General features: G+C 35.4%; 1 protein-coding gene across 1 annotated transcript in view; it reads left to right on the top strand.

The window, feature by feature from the left end:
* SRFBP1 (serum response factor binding protein 1) overlaps positions 1-25,057 on the top strand; it is a 61,661-nt gene that overhangs the window by 20,988 nt on the left and 15,616 nt on the right. The window contains exon 4 of the mRNA XM_061422975.1: positions 16,002-16,073. Coding sequence (XP_061278959.1) covers positions 16,002-16,073 — 72 coding nt within the window. The remainder of the gene's footprint in view (positions 1-16,001; positions 16,074-25,057) is intronic.

Raw genomic sequence — 25,057 nt, 5'->3', positions numbered from 1 at the left:
CTAACTGTGAAAGTACCCAAAGCCCCTTTCAACTATTAATTTTTAAAAATTTGGACAACCAATACTACTGTCCTAATTCCAATATGGAATAATGCAGTGATTGAGAAAAGGAGCAAATATTACAGCATTGTTGGAAATACCCAGTGGAAGACAAAGGGCCCAAGAGAAAAGCAGCAATAAGAATAGTAAGTAACTGTTCTTTTAATGAGGTTTTCTTTCTATTCATCTGGGATATCACCTGAATTTTGGGTTAAATGGAGACAGATTATTTTTAAACATTTAAATTCCTTACTTTGAACATATATTTTATGTTGCCAGATTTCTATTGTGATGGAAGCTCTCTCTATAATTTTTTCTATGTTAGAATACCTCGTGTTAGTGGCTTGCTGTTCAATCAGTATTTTGTGACAAGAGAAAATTTTTCTTGCCTGTGAAGAATTTTATTTTTTTCTCTACCTGCCACTAAATTATGTAAACTATGTAGTCTTCCAAGAAATAAAAATAATCCCAAGTAGTAATTAATTCAATTAAAAATGTTTTTTTAGCAATTTGCATTGAAAATATATATTTCTCTTTTATTCTCCCCTTCTATAAAAACTAAAATCCTTAAAAGGCATTTTAATTTTATATATGAGTGAGGTTGAGAGAGAAATTCTCACTTTTTAAAATTCTTGATTTTCGTTGAAACTTGGTATATTAAAATATAGTAGAACTTATGAGTTTTGGTTGTAGTGAATCAGTAACTATAGTTTTCTGCTGTTCATCACAATCTAAGATAGCATCCTAGTTTATTAATGATCATATATCTTTAAGACCCATGAAATTTGCAACCAGAAAAGAAGAAAGTATAAAGAAAAAAAAACAATTAGGAATTTACAGTACAGCTGTTATAAATTCCATACTGTATACTCAGGTTGGTTAAATGTCTTTTAAATTAGAGCCTATTATATGTGTAGATTAATAGATTTCTGCTGTCAGGGAACACATTGTTCTCTGGGGAAAAAGCATGTTAGTCTCTATAATATATGCCATACCCTGTTACAGTCAAAAAGTTGTAAGAACCTAGAGAAAGGATCAATTTATTTAATTACTTTTAGGACTTAGGGAAGATCTTACAGAATTGTGGTACTGAGTTGGAACCTGAAGAATAAGTATGATTCTGTTTTCAAAAAGGTAGACTAGATAAATAGAGCACAAGAACAATGCATACAGATCTGCAAGTACCTCCAAGTTATGATAAGGTCTTTGAAAATTATGGAAGAGAAAAGATTGCTTTTAGCTAGTAATTAATTGAGGAATGTTTCTTGGGAAAGTTTAATTTAAAAATTACTGATTTTTCAAACTGATGTGATTTCCTTGATAGTATTTAATTGAATCCCAATTAGACAGCAAGGACAGTGTTTCATGTAACAACTTCATATCCAAGACTTACATATTATTTATAGCACTGTGAAGCTCAATTTCAGATATAAGGATACTGCTCATAAATAGCTTAGTAATTTTAGTTATTATTTAGCACTTGCTCTATGTCATATTTTCTGCTACAATCTACATGTATTATTTGTAATCTTATTAACTCATAAAGGTTCCTGTTTAACCCCATTTTAATGAGGTGGAAACTGGGGATTTAAGTGTTAATTGCTTTGCTCAGAGTTCTTCAGTCTATGTCTATCTATATCAATAACCTGTGTTCTTAACACTCTACTAACCTAACCTCTCTTAAGAATTAAGTACAAAAAAAAACAAACAAACAAACAAAAAGAATTAAGTACACAGTTTTTTTATCAAGATTGATAAAGGTATGATAAATGTGCTTTTGCATTGTGTTTTTAATAGAAAAGTAAAAATACTGGTGAAATACTGTATCATCATTGCTCCTTTGAGTTGAAAAATAGTATTCATTTTTAATTTGGTATAATTAGAATAGTTGGGACTTCCTAAAGATACAGAATGTCTTGTTATCCATAAAGGCTTTTGTGTGTAAATTTAATATTTAGAAATAATGTCTGAAAGCTAAATACCAAAATAATCAATTCCCTTGGGATTATGTACTGATAACAGTGATTATATTTCAAAAAAGTTTTATTCCTTACTCAGTTTGGCACTGTATTTCCCTTGTGGCTCAGCTGGTAAAGAATCTTCCCGCAATGTGGAAGACCTGGGTTCGATCCCTGGGTTGCAAAGATCCCCTGGAGAAGGGGAAGGCTACCCACTCCAGTATTCTGGCCTGGAGAATTCCATGGACTGTAGCAGTAGTCCATAGTCCATGGGGTCGCAAAGAGTCGGACATGACTGAGCAACTTTCACTTTCACTTTAAAAACATACTTGAATGTAACATCCTATTGATACAGGTTCCTTAAACTATTAACACTTAGAAATATAATTAAGAAATGAGTATGTATTTTGTTATCATATATGCCCTTGGAAAAGTTTGCTTCAAATTTGAAGGTTCTAGAGAAAATACTTTGAAGGAATTAGAACTTGTAATAACAAATAATGTGACTTTCTAGAGACTTTGAAAGATTGTTCCTTATTCTTTCAGTTAAAGATTGCTCTCTTTCTTAATACATGCCTATAACCCTTTTAGAACATCCCTATATCTAAGTCATAATTCTAAAATTACAGAGAAAGACTGCCTCAGGCACCTAATACAATTTCCCTAACAATTTCCTGCCTTTTGATGCATTTTCTAGGTGCTACACTGTGGGGAATATTTGCTATGATCTTATATAATTATTCATTAAATTTGAGGTTTTGTTTGTTTCTTCGTTTCCTTAGCTCTTTGTTGTTGGGTTAAGAAATCTAAAGTTGCAAAGATATATAGATTAAAAAAAATTCAGGAGTAAAGTACATTTATTATATTCATACCAAGCTATAATTTATCCTCTTTTTGACATACTTATTAAATAATAAAAAATAATACCTATATATTATCTCACCTTCTCTAATTGTTCTTATTCTCAACATGTTATTCTAAATATGGTGTTTAAGTATTTTGTTTACTCCCTATAAATTTGCCACGAAATAATGCCCGTTTAAACAAATGTTTGGATTCCACTCAAAAATGGTTAACTTTTATCCCCAAAGCCAGCCATTTTGTTAGAAAAGAATCTCTAGAATGAAAAAATCTGTTTACTCTGACTTATTTTAGAATGCAGAAGTGTTCTGTGTAGAGTCTCTGGGTTGATAGAATTACTCTTATCTCATTCTCTCTGCCTGCCTCTTTGAACATGACAGAAGTGAGTCATTTTATGTGCCAAGAACAGTTTAGATCAGGGGAAAGAAGGATAAAAATGTCCTATTCTGTTTTCTAAAAAGTGTTCTATTGTGAGAGATAAGGTGGTTTTAGAGTTTCATTTGACTAAATTATTTGATGATGTTTATGCTTAGTTACTATTTTTAAGTGAAATGCAAATGTTTGGACTGTCGAATTGTACAAGTTGTTTTTAGCACACTGAAATTGTAATTATTTTTGTGTCTAATTATTTTCATATCTTGAAAATAATTTATAGTTGAAAGATGAATTCTGTTTTTAAAATACAAAACTTCAGCTTTAAACATGAATGCAAGTCAAGATGGAAGTAAAGTCAGGCAGTATAATAGTCCTTTATCTGCACATTTCCCAAGACCCTCAGTAGATGCCTAAAGTGGAAGATGGTATCCAATCCTATGGACTTCCCTGCTGCCTAGTATGGTAAAGAATCTGCCTGCAGTGCAGGAGACCCAGATTTGATCCCTGTGTTGTGGAGATCCTTTGGAGAAGGGAGCAGCTTTCCACTCCAGTAATCTTGCTTGGAAAATTTCACGGACAGAGGAGCCTGGCGGGCTGCAGTCCACCAAGAGTTGGACATGACTGAGTGACTAACAGTTTCAAACCAATCCTATAAATATTGCGTTTTTTCCTAAATGTAAATACCTGCAGTAAAGTTTAGTTTACAGATTAGGCACAGTAAGAGATTAATAGTAACTAATAATAAAATGGAACAACTTTAACAGTAGACTGTAATAAAAGTTATGTGAATGTTGATCTCTCTCCTTTATCAACCTCTTCAACTCTGCCAAAAATGTGGCAGAGGCTTCTTGATTGGCAAATGCAGCTTTCCAGTAATTTTTACAGTTTTCAGTCCAAACCTGTTACTGAATCTGTGTAATCGTCCCTTACTTGCAGTGAAGCTAGTGTCACCTGTTTCAGTAAGTCTCTGGCTGTGGTCTTCCTGTAGGCTCAGGGCTTTCTGGTGCAGCCCACGGCCATGACTTGAAATGTGTTTTGTGTTCCTGTTGTCCATCAACAAATTTAATACCTTTTCCATTTTAACTAGGCACTTATCCATGATTTTTGCAGTTTGAGGCTCAGCAGCAAAACTAGCTTGAATTTCTTTTTTTTTTTTCCGTGATAATTTCATGGATGGAAAATTTGTTCTTACTGTGGATCTTACCAACCTCAATATAGGATTTATTATTATTATTATTTTCAAGAACTTTCATGTTTTCACTTAAAGAAAGCACTTTACTGCTTCTCTTTAGCATATCCAAATTGCCAGTGTCACTGCTCCGAGGCTCTGTGATACCTCAGCACTCAGTCTGATAGGAATGGCTTCTGAATGACTAATGAGCATGAAACCTGGACAAACAGATGATTGATGTACCAGGCAGGACAGATCAGAATGGCACAAGATTTCATCACCCTACTCGAGTGATGGCTCATCATTTAAAATTTATGAATTGTTTATTTCTGGAATTTTTTATTTTTGAACTGCCGTTTACTGTGGGTAACTGAAACCGCAGAAACCAAAACCACAGATAAGGGGAGAGTACTGTACTATTAGTATATTAGTATATTAGTATAATATACTTTATATATTATATAAAGATCAGTAGAGTACTGATCTTTAGTATATTCTTTAGTAATGCTTTGAACTGGCTGCCAGCAAAAACCTGAAATTGGTAAAATTTTCTAATAGTAAACCTACTTTGTTTTGTTATGTCATTCTCATAATAATCAACCTAAGTTAGCTTTTCCTGTTGTCTACCAGACCAGATCTAATTCCTTGTGGGTATTTAAAGGTTTTTATCAGTTGGTCTCTCTCTTCCTGATCATTTTTGTCTGCATATTACGGTTGGCGTTGTATCTCCTCCACATACTTTGTACATTATCCTGTTTTTAAGTTTCATGGGCTTTATTGATAACAAGGCAAAATTCACCAACTCTTACATGCTCTTTACAAAACTAGAGTGAATCATTTTCACAGCCTTCACCATCCTCTGTAACAGTGGTTTTACTGGAGGAGGCAGGGGATAAATGCACAAAGATTCATGCCTGGCATGTATATCATAATGGATGGGAGGTTTGGCCAATTTGAGAAAGGTTCCCAGTAATTTGAGTATCTTTTTATTTTCCCACCATTGAGAGCTACAACACTGAGGAGAAATTGCCCTGCTACTTCATCTTCATATGTATAGTTCTTAAGTGATAGTTTTTAACAGTCTGTATTTTAGTGTATCTTCCCTTGTGTTATGTCAGGTCATTTGCATGTTATTTTAAAAACTATACTCTTTCTGGTTATTTGCATTTTTAAACAGCGCCTGATATTTTGCACAATAGTAACATGTTTCAGATATTAATAATAGATCTATTACAGATAGATATTTGAAGAGGTAATAGCAAAGCGCACATCTATTATAAACAGATATTTGAAGAGGTAATAGCAAAGCACATATCTATTATAAACAGATATTTGAAGAGGTAGTAGCAAAGCGCCATTAAATTTTTCTAATCAAAAGGAAGATAGATCTCTATCAAAGTTGTTTGGTATGTTTTGTTTCTTTTTCTTATTTTCTATCTAATGCTAATGTTTGAGATTTTATTGTTGAAGAATTTTGGATTTAAGAATTTGAATTTCAGTAGTTTTTTGAACTAAAATCAACAGTAAGTTGGTAACTTTTAAAATGCAGAAGGGTGTAATTCTAACAGTGAAGAAGAATAAACCATTTACATTATTTCCTGAAATTTTTAACAAGTTGGATTGATACTGTTTTTGTACCATTAACTAATTTGTGTCCTTGAGTCTGTTTCTTCACCTTAAAATTTGAAATAATTCCTGTCTGAACTATTTGCTGTAGGGATTAAATAAAATATGCCACATCAATGTTCCTAGTATGGTACTCTTTCAATTTTTCAAGATTTTGAATCTCTGTAGTCTTTTACTCCATATAATTTGCATGGATGAAATATTATTTGAGATAGCCATTGTCTTCAATACCATTTTTTTAAAGGTAGGCCAAAACTATTCAACGACAGAGTTCCTGAACCAGAGGTCTTTTGGAGACGTAGCATACCACACAGTCCATCATCATTGTCCATGTTGCATTATGACTTTAGACTAGTGCAGAAATCATTCTCATTCTTTTACTTTGTACCGTAGGATCCAAAAATGAAAGTTTTACCTGGTATGTTTAGAACTGTACTTTGCCTGAAGAGTTTGCACATTTTTATAATGACTTCAGAACCTTCCAGATGGCCAAAGCACTTTATTTCAGCTCAACAAAAATGTACTAGGTCTGTACTTTGTATGCCAAATACTGTACTAATTTACAGGTATATAGAAATCAGTATGGCATTTGCCCTTGAGAAACTTGGAGTCTGATGAGCGACATGGACATGTAAACAGTTTCAGTCCAGTGTATTGAATACAATACATCTACTGGTAGATGTCTTGGAGGAGCAAGTACTGCTTTGAGGACTCAAGAGAAACTTCCTGCCAGGTTCAATGCACGAGACTGGATGCTTGGGGCTAGTGCACTGGGACAACCCAGAGGGATGGTATGGGGAGGGAGGAGGGTTCAGGATGGGGAGCACATGTATACCTGTGATGGATTCATTTTGATATTTGGCAAAACTAATACAATTATGTAAAGTTTAAAAATAAAATTAAAAAAAAAAGTGACTGACTGTAACTTCACAGGTTACAGAATGGACACTTAAATTTATATGCCTTTGTTGTGCTTGTTTTGAAAATTTGTAAAGGAAGTACTTGTAAGATCAAGAGTTATAAAGTTTTTAGATTATTTTACAAGTTTGCCTAAATGAAATTATGTTATCTGTGATAGTGATTTAGATTCACATCTCAGTGTAGTCATGGATAAAAATTAATGGGGTCTTTTGTTTTTAACTTAGAAAATTGAAAAATAACAAATGTGAAGGAAAGACATAGTTCTAAGTGTACTCTCTTGTAGTTCCTTCAGCTCCTGAGCAGAAGCAGGGTTTACTAGCAGGTCTGGCATATATTATACCCAATACTGAGATAATAGATACTTAGTTTAGCAATTTATAATGCCTAATGGGTAAAAATAACTTCAGTATCTATTCTGTTAACAAGTATTTCTGAACATTTACCAAATGACATGCCCTTTTCTAGGTGCTTAAAAGACACCTGACGCTCCTCAAGTAAGAGGAGTGCTGAGGTCTGCTCATTAGATTTAGCAGTGTGGAGATTGGTGAAAACAAAAATGAGATTGATGGGGATAATCGTGCTAAAAGTCTGCTTGCAGTGGCTTTAAGAGAAAAAGAGAAAAATTGGCAAGTGTTATGATTAGGGTGGCTATATGACTAGATTTCCCTGGTGTTCTGGTAATCATCACTTGTCCCAGCATTATTTTTAATAGAGCCTCATTTCACTCTCAGATGGGTACTGGTTTAAACAGCTACTTATATGGTCAGTGTGGTTATGATTCTTTGCTGTCATTATTCTTTTGACACCCAAATTTGACCAGTAGTATCCTTTCTAAGCTACCTTTTATGAGTTTTTGAGAGAACCCAATTTTCTTTCCTGGCGTAACAGAACGTTGCATGGATTATACTTTTTTCTGCCTTAGATTCTATTCAGCCATGTCTCTAAGAAGCCTTGCTTCATTTCAGTGACACTCAGAAACAAAGAGTTGAAACATTAATAGATCTTGATTGGGGAGAAAGCGTGAGAAAGCCAGGTGACTGATAAGAGAAAGGCATTTTGCAATAAAAATTGTTAAAGCACGCAGCAAAGATACTGGGGTGGGAGAATAGGAAACTTATTCAGGGAATTCTATGTAAAGCTGAATGAATGCATATAAGACTTATGGAAAAAGAGTATTATAGTGTTAGAAGGAGGCACCGAGACCAGATAATGAAAGGATTTCAACACCAGAATAAAGGTTTTGGGCTTCTTTCTGTATTCAAGACAGTGACATAATGGTCCTTGGAATTACTGGTTGTGGAGGCAGGAAACTCAGTTACGTTATTATAACCCACACAATCCATAATGAAGTTCTGATTCTGTGGGTACAATAATGGTAATCCAAAGGAGGAACTAAATTCAACAGACACCACAGCAGAGTAGTGGAAAGGGGGATGGGAGCATAGCAGAGGCGTGACGAGGAGGCCCGCAGTATCAGATGACTCTGAGCTGTCTAACCTGAGTAGCAGAGGCTGGAGATGCCATTAAATGCTGTAGATAACACAGGGATAGGTGAAGGACAAAGACAGAGATGTTTTATTTGGAAAAATCCCTTGGCGATATGGTGACAGAGTATAACCTTATTGAAGTTCCATCTGGTACTGTATTTAGGAGACAGTAGAACAGTATATAGGAAATAGGGTTTTTGTTGTCACTGAAGGGTAACCATAATGACATTCCCATCTGTGGAAAAGCATGAATTTGGATGTCAATAGCTCTCTCACGAGTTATTTCAGGTTCTTTATTTCAGAGAAATGCATTTATTGCTTCATTTCCAAATAGACAAAAAATACCTCCAAGAATCCAGACTTTTCTTGGCACCTTGTAAGTCCCTGGTATTAGAGATTAACCCCTCGTAATCTAAAATATCATGTTCCAGTTTTAATCACATTTTGGAAAGTACAAACATGTTTTATATTTTATTACATTAAAAGCCCAACCTTAATGAGAGTCTCTTGGAATTAAAAGCATCAGCTTGATTAATGCCTTCAAGTTATTTTTCGACTTAGTGTCCCTCCCCACAGCCTGATACAGAATAGTTTGGTTGCAAACATACTTTGCCCACTCAGCCAGAGACAACATCACACTAGTTTTATGTTTAGTTATGACTCGGTATATTCATTTGTTCAAACAAAAGCCTTTGGAGAGAAAAAAAGACAAGGAGATAGCCAAATAATCAAAATTTGAGATTAGCTAATTCCCACCGAGTTTGCTGCATAGCATCTGGCACTGTAGAATAAGGAACTGAAATGTTCTGCTGGGTCTGGTTATTAGTGAATGGCTATCTTTAATGTGGGAAACTTGAGCAATGTTAGTTTAAATTAATGAGTTTCTTAAACTTTATTGGCTTCTCATTTTCTCTTTTTAAAATTGAATGGTTGAGGGTGCCCAAGGTTGAATGATTCACTGGAAGGATTCACAGGACTCAGAAAAAAAAAACAAAAAGCAACTTTTATACTCAGAATAACAGTTTATTTATATTCAAGGATACAGATTAAAATCAGCAAAAGAAAAAGGCCCCTAAGGGAAGTCTAGGAAAAATCAGACATAAGCCTGTAGATGCCCTCAGCCAGTATAGTATGGTTGCATGGACACACTCCTAGCAGAGATGTATGCCAACACTTGCAAAGTGTTGCCTACCAGGGAAGCTCACTTGAGCCTTGGTGTCAGGGGTTTTATTGGGAGCCAGTCACAGAGACATGAATCACCTGCATGACTCCTCCCTACTACGCAAACTCCAACTCCCCAGAGTGAAGACATAGTCACCATAAATCACATTACTAGGGTAAACTACCTGATCAGCTTGGTAAGCCTGTGGCCAAGGGCTCAGAACTTAATTCCTAGGAACTGGCCAAAGGCCAGTCCTGAAGAAGTTAGGCCTTCTCAGGAATGTGCAGTTGGAGCAGCCCACGCCTGCTGACTTTAACCCTTTCCTGCACAGGTGTAGAATTATGTGATAGCTGAAGTCCCTAATAATTATGATGTTTTATGAACAGATTAGTAACTCATATATTGTAGTTAATGTTTTATTTCATCTTTAAGAAGGCTTAGATAATCATAACTATTTGAAACTTGAAATAAAAGAAGTTATGCTGATGCTAGAAAACAAAGCTGAATTGAATGTCGAAAAACAAAAGAATGTGTGTCTTATACAAGTCAACACAAGCCCTGCTCACTAATGAATAAGCTTACAAGTCGGAAGATGAACATAAAGGAAATTAAGGAAGTGAACATTAAGGAAGTCTATGGAGGAAAAAATTACTTAAGCCCAGTTTCAGAAGCTTAAGTTCACTTAGCATTTGATTAGCAAATTATTGATATTTTTAATTTCTCTGGCACTTATGATAAATTTAAACATCTTTTTTTAGTGAAAAAATTTTGCAGCATTTTTGTACAGTTGTGTAAAATTGCTCAAGTTTTACTTGTCTTGTTTAATGTTAGTCTCTCACTCATTTTAAACTTGTTTAGTGAAGTATTCAATATTTAACACCTGTTACATAGTTGCAGTATCTTTATTTTCCCATTGTTTTTTCTTGATCCATGGTTTTCTAATTGAGAATAGTTTTGCATTTTAATATTGTTATTCTTTTTCCCTTTTAATGTGCTTGGGTCATATTTAAAATTTCTTTGATTTAAAAGTGTTCAACATTTTCTTTTCATAAGTTGAAATATACCTGCTGCTGCTGCAAAGTCGCTTCAGTCGTGTCCGACTCTGTACCACCCCATAGACGGCAGCCCACCAGGCTCCCCCGTCCCTGGGATTCTCCAGGCAAGCACACTGGAGTGGGCTGCCGTTTCCTTCTCCCATGCATGAAAGTGAAAAGTGAAACTGAAGTCGCTCAGTCGTGCTCGACTCTTCGTGACCCCATGGACTGCAGCCTACCAGACTCCTCCATCCATGGGATTTTCCAGGAAAGAGTACTGGAGCGGGGTGCCATTGCCTTCTCCTTGAAATATACCTAGGCATTTTTTTTTCCCCCAGAGTCCATAATGTATGACTTTGGTATAAAATTTGCAAATTATCATCTGTAATAATGCATCTTGTTCTGCATTTAAAGTTGCAGAATTATTTGAAATGGTTAAATTCAATTTAAAGTAGAGAAAGCTCTAAAATTTAAGAAAAATACTTTTATCTGAAAAAAGATACTAGAATTAGTTTTATATAAAAGAAAGCTAAGTGTTCCTGTCTTAGTCATTTTACTTATCATTAACCCCAAATACTATAAATGGCATAGTGTAAAATTATCATATAAGCACTGAACTGATGTCTTTTCTTTCATATTTTTACCGGTATTTTCTTAACTATGTTGAGGGCTTCCCTGGTGGCTCAGACATTGAAGAGTCTGCCTGCAATGCATGAGACCTGAGTTTGATCCCTATGTCAGAAAGATCTCCTAGAAAAGGGAATGGCACAGTCTTCTTGCCTAGAGAATTCTATGGACAGAGGAGCCTGGTGGACTACAGTTCATGGGTTGCAAAGAGTTGGACACGATTGAGTGACTAACACTACGTTTAAGTCTAGTGCATGAGGGGATCACACAGCCTTTCTACACTGAGTATGTATAATGTCTTTGGAATAGGAACAGAGCTGTTGTGTAAAAGTGTCTTTTCCTGGGTCTAGAAATGAATCTTAATTTTTGAGTTAGTATGAAGTCTTTTCTCAGAAAGAGCAGTCTTGTCTTTTATGGCACCTGCCTGGCTTATTAGCTAGTGTGGTTTCCTGGCCATTCAAGATACAGCTATATGTTTCAGTGAGTTCTTAAGTAGTATTTAGCCTTTTCCTGCTATACATAAAAATTAAGGTAGTGTAGAATACTTTGGAGCATAATGTTCTACTTTGCAACATTCTAGTAGGTCCTAGTAGTTTTTTTTATAGTACTTGCCTTTGCTTTTCTAAAGAAAAAGCCCACATTGGCATCTAAAAATTCTTTGGAAATTCTGAATTTGCCTTTTCTGTTGATAAAAGACTTCACTGACCTCTCACTGAGGAATAAGCACTTTAAATTTCTTGTCCCTGGTCCATTTCTGTTGAATAAATGTGTCATTGTACTAGGATCAGATAGTCAAAGATGAATAAGAAACCATTCTCACCCTTGAAAAACTTACATTCTAGGCCCTTCATTTTATTTTCCCATCAAGAAAATGAAAAACAAGATTAACATAAACATAAATTATTCCCCAATGTTTTTATGTAGTTCCTCGGACCTTTTGACCAGATGGCTTACTGCCTAACCATGTTCAAGCTAGCTTCTTCCCATGTACTTGAAGTGGAAGTGTTCCCAAGATGCTGGTTAGATTATACTTCTATTTCTGAATAGCTAGCCTGAAAGCTGAAATTGTTGAAACTCTTTCATGACCAAGCTTCTAAATACCACTTGTCTTTTAGAGTTCTCTACTTTTTACCTAAATAAGGGCTTTTTGGAGTTTTATGTACAAAGCTTGCAATCTTACATGCTTTTCAAACTCTTATGGGAAGCCATTCATTTATAATGAAGAAAGTAGCTGAATGTCAGGTAAGGTACTATAGTCACAACTTCCCATCCCATTTGCTGCAGTAAAAAATTCCCATCATCCAAGGCATTCTTTGAAAACTGTGGATTACTTCAGATCTTGTATTAAAAAAATATTATACTATTCCCTGTAGCTTATATTACTGATCTGTTAGACCCTAGTGAATTTGGCTATAGCAACTGTCTTTCATAATCAATTTGAAGGATAATTTATTATTACAATATGAGTAAATTGAGTTTTGTGGCTAGATTATAACCTATCATTAGAACTACTAAATCCAATCCAAGAATAATGAAAATAGTTTCTTAAGACTTCTTCCTTTAAACATATATTAGATATACTGAGTCAGAATAGATACAGATTTAGAATTTGGAGCAACAATTTGAAAGTCTTGGGAGTTTACCATGAATTTCACAAGTAGACTGCATAGCTGACTCTTAGAAGAATTGAGAAAGGCTGTCAGTTAGATTTCATCGTATCTTCTAAAAGGAATACTAACATTTGAGGTGCTGCTCTCCATTTGGAATAACATATCAAAGAGTCTTTTCTGAAAGGCAGTTCCTGATCTTTTCTGAATAAAACTGAAGGGAGGAAAGAATAAGTTCATAATTTATATATTTATAATTTATATTTTATTTTATTTTTATTTTATTACCAAGTGAACTGCTTGATTTATTAAATTCCTCAGTGTCTAATTAGGATAGTTCTGAACCAAAATTCCAGTTATGGCATAGCATTTCTATTTATACAGTGATACTTAAGCACCATTTAAAAATTTTGTATGATGTCATAGGAGATATGGTTATATTTAAAATTAAGTTAAAAATGAATTGACCCAAAACACTGAATTATGCTATTGTTGTTGTTCATTCACTGAGTCATGTCCAACTCTTTGCAACCCATGAACTGCAGAACACCAGGCTTCCTTGTTCTTCACTATCTCTGCGCGTTTTCTCAAAATGTGCATTGAGTCAGCGTTGCCATGCAACCATCTCATCCTTTGTCGCCCTCTTCTCCTCTTGCCGTCAGTCTTTCCCAGCATCATGGTCTTTTCCAGTGAGTCAGCTCTTTGCATCAGGTGGCCAAAGTGTTGGAGCTTCAGCTGCAGCATCAGTCCTTCCAATGATTATTCAGGACTGATTTCCTTTAGGATTGACTGGTTTGATCTCCTGCCTGTCCAAGGGACTCTCAAGAGTCTTCTCCAGCACCACACTACAAAAGTGTCAGTTCATTAGTTCTCAGCCTTCTTTATGGTCCAACTCTCACATCCAGACACGACAACTGGAAAAACCATAGCTTTGACTATATGGACCTCTGTTGGCAAAGTGTTGTCTATGCTTTTTAATACACTGTCTAGGTTTGTCATAGCTATTATTCCAATTATTCTTTTAATTTTGTGGCTGCAGTCACCATCTGCATTGATTTTGGAGCCCAAGAAAATGAAAAATGAAAATGAAATCTGACACGGTTTCCACATTTTCCCCATCTATTTGCCAGGAAGTGATGGAACTGGATGCCATGTTCTTCATTTTTTGAATGTTGAATTTTAAACCAGCTTTTACACTCTCCTCTTTCACTTTCTTTAAAAGGCTCTTTAGTTCTTCACTTTCTGCCATTAAAGTGATATCATCTGTGTATCTGAGGTTGTTGATATTTCTCCCTACAATCTTAACTCCATCCAGCCTGGCATTTTGCATGATATACTGTGCATATAAGTTAAATAAGCACAGTGACAATTTACAGCCTTGACGTACTCATTTCCCAATTTGGAACCAGTCTATTGTTCCATATCCAGTTCCAACTGTTGCTGGTTGTCCTGCATACAGGTTTCTCAGGAGACAGGTAATATGGTCTGGTATTCTCTTCTCATTAAGAATATTCCGGGGAAAAAAAAATATTCCACAGTTTGTTGTGATCCATAGTCAAAGGCTTTAGCATAGTCAGTGAAGCAGAAGTAGATGGGTTTTTTTTTTTTTGGAATTCCCTTGTTTTTTCTGTGATCCAGCATATTTTGGCAATTTGATCTCTTGTCCCTCTGCCTTTTCTAAATCCAGCTTGTTCATCTGGAAGACCTCGGTTCATGTACTTTTGAAGCCTAGTTTGAAGAATGTGGAGCATAATCTTGCTGTCATGTGAAATGATTGCAATTGTATGGAAATTTGAACATTCTTTGGCATTGCCTTTCTTTGGAATTGGAATGAAAGCTGACCTTTTCCAGTCCTGTGCCCATTGCTAAGTTTTTCAATTTGCTGGCATAATGGATGCAGCACTTTAACAGCATCATCTTTTAAGATTTGAAATAGATCAGCTGGAATTCTATTACCTCCACTATCCTTGTTCATAGTAATGCTTCCTAAGGCCCACGTGACTTCATACTCCACAATGTCTGACTAGGTGAGTGATCACGTCATTGTGGTTATCTGGGTCATTAAGAGGTTTTTTGTACAGTTCTTCTGTGTATTTTTGCACCTTTTCTTAATCTCTTATGCTTCTGTTAGGTCCTTGCCAGTTTTATCCTTTAATGTGCCTATCTTTATATGAAATATTCCCTTGATATCTCCAATTTTCTTAAAGAGATCTCTAGTCTTTCACATTTTATTGTTTTCCTCTATTTCTTTGCATTGGTCACTTAAGAAGGCTTTCTTACCTCTCCTTGCTGTTCTCTGGAACTCTTCATTCAGTTGGGTATATGTTTTCTCCTTTGCCTTTCACTTCTCTTCTTATCTCTCAGTGGTTATCTCAGGCAACCACTTTGACTTCTTGAATTTCTTATTTCTTGGGGATGATTTTGGTCATCACCTCCTGTTCAGTGTTATGAACCTCCGTCCATAGTTATTCATCCACTCTGTCTACCAGATCTAGTCCCTTGAATCTATTCATTATCTCCACTGTATAAGTGTAAGCAATTTGATTTAGGTCATACCTGAATAAGCTTGTGGTTTTCCCTGCTTTCTTCAATTTGAGCCTGAATTTTACAATAAGGAGCTGATGATCTTAGCCACAGTTAGCTCCAGGTCTTGTTTTTCTGAGTGTATAGAGCTTCTCCATCTTCAATTGCATAGAATAGAATTAGTCTGATTTTGGTACTGACGATTCCTTAGTGGAATGCATATCAAACTTAAACTCTGAAAGAAGCTTGTAGAAGGATATATAATAAAATTATAATTATGTAAACATTGCCAGTAATTTTATTTACTTTTCTTTGTTTTTCTGTGTTTCTTAGTTTTCTAAAATAAAAGATTTATCCTTTCCAGAGTAGAAAAATATTTGTGGTTTAGATTTTTTTAAATCAAGGATTAAAATTAAATATTTCTCTGTAAATATCAGCTTTTCTTTATAAATTGATAGAATTTCCAGTGTCCTGAAATATCATTAAAATAAGTAGTAATTTCTTTAAATAACAGAGTCCTTGAAAGCAAAACACAGGAAGAAATTCAACTCATAATATAATGACAGTTTAAAGTTAGGGTCATAACTAAAATTAATTTATTCTTTTACAGGAGTTGAAACCTGATGTAGTAACTAAATCTGCTCTTGGTGAAGATATCAACTTTGAAAAAATCTGCAAAAAGGTAATTTTGCAGTAAGTTGTATTTCTTTGGGGAATAGTTCCATATTTATATTCTTGACCTCATTTTTTCTTTTAACTTTTTTTCCTTGAATAAACCAGTTACTATTAGTGTATGATGATTTTCTCTATTTGAGCTCTACTGTTGCTACCAAAAAAATTTTTATGATAATTAATGAATTTTACTTTATTCTTATATCACACCTCCAGAGACCTTAAAAGGTATGTTGATGTTAATGTGGCATTTGTGTGCTAGACTGCAATTAGTCTGTTAATTTTATTATTTAAAACACAGATTTTTTATTTTTTCCGCATACTAGTTTTTATAAATATTTAATCTCTGCATTTATCCTATGGAAATTATTTCTACCCCCTTTTTATAAGTAAGGAAACTGAAGCTCGGAAAGTAAGAAGTGAGCTAAGTAAGAGTACACCACTGTTACGTTCAGTTACTTACATGGACTTTTACACAGAGCTTCTACCCCTTGCATTTGCTACACTTGCTTCTTGCTTTTCCCTCTTTTTCATTTCTGCCCACTTTTCTGAAGCCTGCATAACAGTTCCACCAGGGAACAGTTTTGAATTAACTGATTTTTGTAACTATTGATTTTCTGTTTTCACTTTTATTCATGTTTGCTGTAATCTGTATTATTTCCTCCTCTTGCATTTGTGTATACTTGCTCTTTCCTCTGGTTTCTTAATTTAGAAGCTTAAATTACTAATTTAGACATTTCTCTTTTTTTCTAATATAAACATTTAATGCAATAAAATTCCCTCTAAGCACTGCTTTAGCTACATCTTATATATATGATATGTTGTATTTTATTTTCTTTGATTTTAAAATGTTTTAAATTTCTCTTGAAACTTCACCTTTAACCTATGGTTTAATTAGATGGATATTGTTTAATTTCTGAACAATTAGAGGGTTTGGGGTATCTTTTTGTTTTCTTTATGATCCATGAGCATAGTTTTTATGATTATTATTCTTTTAACTTTAGTATTTATGTTACTTGTTCAAAGTATGGCTTATCTTGGTGAATATTTCATGTGTACTTGAAAGCAATATTATTATATTGAGATCAGTGGCCTGTAAATGTCATTTAAGTCAAACTGATTGATGGTGTTGTACAGATGATATACAGCTTTACTGACTTTCTGCCTGCTTGTTTTATTGATTACTAGGAGAGATGTATTGGAATCTACAACTATAAATGGCGGTTTTCCTATTACAGCTTTAAGAAGAAAAATACTCTTAACTCCACATTTATGTACACTAGTACTCATTTCTCTGCAATTAATTGATATTAGACATTAGAATTTTAAAACATTTTATTGTAAGAAGGGCAGAAAATGAAAGGTTGTTGTATGTTTGAGGAAAGGGAACGTTTGTTTTTGTTGTTATGGTCCTTGTCAGGAAAGCGACACCAAAAAGTCAGGAGCATGATTTTACAGCTTCCTTATTTTGATTCTACCTGATTCTGCAGTAAATATTCTTACTTCATAGCATTCATTCATAGAGAGGAAAAAAATTTAGTTCTGTGATACTTTTTTACTTGGTGTATATGTTTCTGACAAAACAATGACATGTTAAATAGAATAGTGGTAATTGTATAAAAATATGGTAGAATGTATTTGTTTTCTCTTGAGAGTTTAAAAAAATAATCATTTAAGGTTTTTACCAGAATAAATTTTTTTCATTTTCTGGTTGCTGCACTCTAAAAGTATCTCAGTAATATTTAATTTATGATGGGAATAAAAACCAATTTCTTTTTGTTGCCTAATATCATGTTTCCATTTAAATTTCAGCACTGAAGCTTGACAGTATTTTTTAATTGGAACTTGAAAATATCCAAAATAATATATCTTTGTCTTTTTTTCTTTGAACTTTTCAGTCTGATTATTTTCACTTGGAAGGTTATTGTTAGTTAATGTATGTGTAGTGTTTGTAAAATCAGGTTTCTTTAGCGCATCTTATTACATTTACAACCTTTTGTTTAACCTTCCAGTGTGTGAAATGTGATCCTAAAAATGGGGAAATGCGTCTGTATTCGCTTATCATTTATATTTTCTAAATAGTAAATACATTTGCATATCACTAGATTTATAGTCATGAGATGTATCATAAACATGTAGAAAGTTGGGCTCAAACTGGAATGTTGTCAAGCAAAAAAAAAAAAAAATTCATTACATTTCTGCCCTTTCGTACCTTCCTCCAAATGAAAGGAAGGAAAGGGAGGTGGAGAAGGACAAAGGAAGACAGTTCTGTTTTATAGTTCTTGATGGAACCCTTGACGATTTAGAGCCAAGGGAAATTGCCTTGCTTAAGAATGGTTTCAGATTCCTCCTGAGCTATTTGATTTCAACTATTTTGTTACTGTTTTATTTCACTTATGATATTCTTCCCATTGAATTAATGTTCTCCTGTATCAAAATATGTTAATAAATTAGCTGAGTGTCATGGAGAGAAGACTGGTTTGCCACAGGAAGGGAAGTTAATTAAAGATGACCAAAGAGGTAGTATAAGGCTATTACATAGAGCTTATACATTTGAAGCTGTCTGACCATCAGAATAGAGCAGAACAAGCTGATGTGTGTAACTCCTTAGAGCTTGCTTAGTTCTTCCATATACATTAGTATCTCAGTTGATCTTACAACATTGATTTCAAGTGAAAACATTCATGTGTGCACATGCATGTGTGTACATGTGTGTAGTAATACTAGTAGTATCTTCATTTTCCAAATTCAGAAATGGTTAGAAAGATTAAGTAGCCAGTTAATATTTGTATGAGAGTTTTAAAACTATAGAGTTTGGGCACTAGAACTGTGACATTTCCAGACAATTATTGCCAGAATTTCAAGGACTTCTCAAGTCCAAATGTCTATTATATGCAGAACAGTTGGCCAGGCACTATGTAAAAAAGGAAGGGAATAGAACATAGTTATTTTAAAGGATTCAGTTCAGTTCAGTCGCTCAGTCGTGTCCAACTCTTTGCAACCCCATAAATCACAGTACACCAGGCCTCCCTGTCCATCACCAACTCCCGGAGTTCACTCAGACTCATGTCCATCGAGTCAGTGATGCCATCCAGCCATCTCATCCTCTGTCGTCCCCTTCTCCTCCTGCCCCCAATCCCTCCCAGCATCAGAATCTTTTCCAATGAGTCAACTCTTCGCATGAGGTGGCCAAAGTACTGGAGTTTCAGCTTTAGCATCATTCCTTCCAAAGAAATCCCAGGGCTGATCTCCTTCAGAATGGACTGGTTGGATCTCCTTGCAGTCCAAGGGACTCTCAAGAGTCTTCTCCAACACAACAGTTCAAAAGCATCAATTCTTCGGTGCTCAGCTTTCTTCACAGTCCAACTCTCACATCCATACATGACCACTGGAAAAACCATAGCCTTGACTAGATGGACGTTTCTTGGCAAAGTAATGTCTCTGCTTTTCAATATGCTATCTAGGTTGGTCATAACTTTTCTTCCAAGCAGTATGCATCTTTTAATTTCATGGCTGCAGTCACCATCTGCAGTGATACTGGAGCCCCAAAAAATAAAGTCTGACACTGTTTCCACTGTTTCCCCATCTATTTCCCATGAAGTGATGGGACCAGATGCCATGATCTTTGTTTTCTGAATGTTGATTTTAAAGGATAAGAGGAAGCAAATTAATATTTGCTAACATCTGCTAGTAGCTGACTTGTTAGATACTTTATATACATTAGCTTTCTCATTAAGATGATAATAATCTCATTTAACAGATGAGACAGTGGGCCCAGAAAGGTCAAAATATACCTGTGATCAATCAGTAGGAAATGTTAGATCCAAGGTTTAGACAAGCAAAGTCTCTGCCTGCAAAATGAAATTTTAGGACAAAAGGATAGAATAAGTGTCTATATGTAAAAGCATTTTGGAATCATGGGATTTTAAGAGTTTAATGAATACAGAAAAATCTCCTGTTCTCCTAAATGTGGACTCTAAGCCCTTTACTTGTCACAATTCTTCTGATTCAGCTAAGAGGACTGTTTCTTATTATATTTCTAAATGTTTTTAATAAATACAAATATGAATGTGTTGACTTCTATCTTTAGGTAAAACCTAGAATTGAAGTCGAGTTAATGTTAAAAGTACTGCTACTAGCTTTCTACCTGTACGAGTTCCTTTGGTCAGTTTGATTTTTATTTTTAACTGATGAAAGATTGCTTTACTATGATGTTTACAGCACATGGCAATCTATTCATGCTGCTTATGGCAGAAACCAACACTTCATCGTGTATATATATACACCCTCCCTCTTGAGCCTCCCTCCACTCACTCTAACCCATCCCTCTAGGTCATCACAGAGCACCAGGCTGAGCTCCCTGTATTTATAGCATTTCCCATTAACTGTTTTACACATGATAGTATGATACACATACAAGACAACAAGCGTGGACACCAGTCTGTTCTGTACTAGGTAAAAAGTATCATTTTTCTAGATTCCACGTATGTGTGTTAATATATGGTACTTGTTTTTCTCTTTCTGGCTTACTTTACTGGTATAAGAGGCTCTAGGTTCATCCACCTCACTACAACTGACTCAAATTTGTTCCCTTGTATGGCTGAGGAATGTTTCATTGTATTTATGTACCACATCTTTTTTATCCATTCATCTGTCGATGGATATCTAGCTTGGGTCCATGTCCTAGCTATTATAAATACTGTTGCAGTGAACATTGGGATACATGTGTATTTTAGAATTGTGTTTTCCTCAGGGTATATGCCCAGTAGTGGATTTGCTGGGACATATGGTAGATTTATTTATAGTTTTTTAAGGAGTGTCCATACTGTTTCCAATAATGCAGGAGAATTCCCTTTTCTCCACACCGTCTCCAGTATTGATTGTAGATTTTTTGGTGATGACCATTCTGACTGGTGTGAGGTGATGCCTCATTGTAGTTTTGATTTGCATTTCTCTAATAATAAGTGATGTTGAGCATCTTTTCATGTGTTTATTAGCCACCTCTATTGGGGGCAGGAGGAGAAGGGGATGACAGAGGATGAGATGGCTGGATGGCATCACTGACTTCGATGGACGTGAGTCTCAGTGAACTCCGGGAGTTGGTGATGGACAGGGAGGCCTGGCGTGCCGCGATTCATGGGGTCGCAATGAGTCGGACACAACTGAGCGACTGATCTGATCTGATGTGATCTGATATTTTCTTTGTGGAGAAATGTCTGTTTAGGTCTTCTGCCCATTTTTGATTGGGCTGTTAGTTTTTCTGATGTTGAGCTGTATGAGCTGCTTATATATTTTGGAGACTAATCCTTTGTCAGTTGCTTCATTTGCAGTTTTTTTCTCCCATTTTGAGAGTTGTCTTTTCATCTTGTTTATGGCTTTCTTTGCTATGCAAAAGCTTTATTTTTTACTTTTATTTAAGTTTTATTAGGTCCCATTTGTTTATTTTTGTTTGTATTTCCATTAATCAGGGAGGTGGGTCAGAGAGAATATTGCTGTGATTTATGTCAGAGAGTACTGCCTGTGTTTTCCTCTAAGAGCGTTATAGTTTCTAGTCTTAACATTTAAGTCTTTAATCCATTTTGAGTTTATTTTTGTGTGTGTTGTTAGGAAATGTTCTAATTTTATTCTTTTACATGTAGCTAACCAGTTTTCCCAGCACCACTCATTGAAGAGGTTTTCTTTTTCCATTGTATATTTTTGCCTCCTTTGTCAAAAATAAGGTGCCCATGTATACATGAGTTTATCCCTGGGATTTCTGTCTTATTTCATTGGTGTATATTTCTGTTTTTGTGCCAGTACCATACTGTCAGGGATGACTGTAGCTTTGTAGTTTAGTCTGAAGTCAGGGAAGTTGATACCTCCAGCTTGGTTTTCTTTCTCATGATTGCTTTGGCTGTTTGTCGTCTTTTGTGTTTCCATATAAATGGTGAAATGTTTAGTTCTAGTTCTGTGGAAAATGTCATTGATAATTTGATAGGAATTGCATTGATTTGTAGATTGCTTTGGGTAGTACAGTCATTTTGACAGTATTGATTCTTCCAATCCAAGAATATGGTCGAGTTCTCCATCTGTGTCGTCATTGGTTTCCTTTATCAGTGTCTTATTCTGCATGCAGGTCTTTTGTCTCTTTAGGTAGGTTTATTCCTAGGTATTTTATTCTTTTTGTTGCAATGGTGAATGAGATTGTTTCCTTAATTTCTCTTTCTGATTTTTCATTGTTAGTGTACAGAAATGCAAGGGATTTCTGTGTATTGATTTTATATGCTACGACTTTACTAAATTCATTGATTAGCTCTAGTAGTTGTTTTGTGGTATTTTTAGGGTTTTCTATGTGTAGTATCATGTCATCTGCAAACAGTGAGAGTTTTACTTGTTTTCCAACCTGGATTCCTTTATTTCTTTTTCTCCTTTAATTGCTGTGGCTAGTGACAACCCACTCATGTACTCTTGCCTGGAAAATCCCATGGACAGAGGAGCCTGGTAGGCTGCAGTCCATGGGGTCGCTAAGAGTCGGATATGACTGAGCGTCTTCACTTTTCACTTTTCACTTTCATGCATTGGAGAAGGAAATGGCAATCCACTCCAGTGTTCTTGCCTGGAGAATCCCAGGGACAGGGGAGCCTTGTGGGCTGCCGTCTATGGGGTCGCATAGAGTCAGACACGACTGAAGCGACTTAGCAGCAGCAGCAGGACTTCCAAAACTATACTGAATAATAGTGGTAAGTGTTCCTGATCTTAGAGAAAAAGCTTTTAGTTTTTCACTGTTGAGAGTAATGTTTGCTGTGGGTTTCTTGTGTATGGCCTTTATTATGTTGAGGTAAAAAGTTCCTCTTGCAAATTTTCTGGAGAGGTTTTTTTTAATTATTATTATTATTATTATTATAAATGGGTGCTGAATTTTGTCAGAAGCTTTCTCTGCATCTATTGAGATGATCATATGGTTTTTATTTTTCAGTTTGTTAATATGGTGTATCACTTTGATTTACTTGCATATATTGAAGAATCCTTGCATCCCTTGGGTAAACCCCACTTGATAATGGTGTTTGTTCCTTTCAATGTGTTGTTGGATTCTGTCTGCCAGAACTTTGCTGAGGATTTTTGCATCTATGTTCATCAGTGATATCGGCCTGTAGTTTTCCTTTTCTGTGATATCGTTGTCTGGTTTTGATATCAGGATGGTGATGGCCTCATAGACTGAGTTTGGGAGTTTTCCTCCTTCTGCAATTTTTTAGAACAGTTTGAGCAGAGATAGGTGTTAGTTCTTCTCTAAGGCAACAACATTTCAAAGGAATGAACATTGCATGTAAGAGAGCTGTTCCACTTTTAGACTCTTGTTTATATTTACATGTACATTCTCAAAATTCTTTTCAAAATTGAGCGCCAAATGCTTTGTGTTCACAGAAATACCCATATGCCAAAATAAAATTTTTCCATTCCAAGATGAGGTGTTTTCCCTTTTTGATTTAATTTATTAGAAATGGAAGAAACTGGAGGTGTGTGAAAACCACAGTTTCCTGAGAATGCTCCAAGGCAAACACTGTGTCAACTTCAAATAAGGAAAATTGTGGTTTCCTGCATATCTCCCAATATTGTGATGACTGTTTCTTGCAGGTGAGGAAGAGAGATTAACAAATCTCTATTTGTTAATAGAGATTGTTTAGGCTTTTAAGCTTCAAAATATTTTTATTTAAATTTAAGATGTTTGACTATATTTTAATTCTTCTATAAACCTCCACAACATTTTCAGTCTCTCCTGTGAAGTTTATCACGTTCTGCTTTGGATTAGTTATTTGTGCATTTGTTTTAAACTTTTAAATTAGTGAAAGATTCTGAGCCTCAAGAGATGATATTTGTATCCTTATGTGTAAGATTTCACCTTCACATAATAAAGCATACTTACGTATCAGTCATTCAGTTGAGTCACATCTGACTCTTTGAGACCCCATGGACTGCAGCACCCCAGGCCTCCCTGTCCATCAGCAACACCCAGAGCTTGCTCAAACTCATGTCCATCAAGTTGGTGATGCCATCCAACCATCTCATCCTCTGTCATCCCCTTCTCCTCCTGCCTTCAGTCTTTCTCAGCATCAGGTGGCCTAAGTATTGGAGTTTCAGCTTCAACATCAGACCTTCCAATGAATATTCAGGACTGATTTCCTTTAGGATGGGCTGGTTGGTTCTCTTTACAGTCCATGGGACGCTCGAGTCTTCGCCAACACCATAGTGCAAAAGCATCAATTCTTTGGTGCTTAGTTTTCTCTATAGTCCAACTCTCACATCCATGATGACTGGAAAAACCATAGCTTTGATTAGATGGACTTTTGTTGGCAAAGTAATGTCTCTGCTTTTTAATATGCTGTCTAGGTTGGTCATAGCTTTTCTTTCAAGGAGCAAGATTCTTTTAATTTCATGGCTGCGGTCACCATCTGCAGTGATTGGGGAGCCCAAGAAAATAAAGTCTGTCACAATTTTCATTGTTTCTCCATCTATTTTCTGTGAAGTGATGGGACCGGATGGCCTGATCTTACTTTTTTGAATATTGAGTTTTAAGCCAGCTTTTTCACTCTCCTCTTTCACTTTCATCAAGAGGCTCTTTAGTTCCTCTTCACTTTCTGCCTTAAGTGTGGTGTCATCTGTATATCAGAGGTTATTCATATTTCTCCAAGCAATCTTGATTCCAGTTTGTGCTTTATCTGGCCTGGCATTTTGCATGATGTACTCTGCATATAAGTTAAATAAGCAGGGTGACAATTTACAGCCTTGTCGTACTCCTTTCCCAGTTTGGAACCAGTCTGTTATTCCATCTTCAGTTCTAACTGTTGCTTTTTAACCTGCATACAGATTTCTCAGGAGGCAGGGGTAAGGTAATCTGGTATTCCCATCTCTTGAAGAATTTTCCAGAGTTTGTTGTGGTCTATACAGTCAAAGGCTTTAGCATAGTCAACAAAGCAGATGTTTTTCTGGAATTCTCTTGCTTTTTCAATGATCCAGTGG

The sequence above is a fragment of the Bos javanicus genome, chromosome 7 (assembly GCF_032452875.1).
Source record: "Bos javanicus breed banteng chromosome 7, ARS-OSU_banteng_1.0, whole genome shotgun sequence".
Lineage (NCBI taxonomy): Eukaryota > Metazoa > Chordata > Mammalia > Artiodactyla > Bovidae > Bos > Bos javanicus.
The sequence above is the reverse complement of the archived record's forward strand: the minus strand, read 5'-3'. Positions and strand labels throughout refer to the sequence as shown.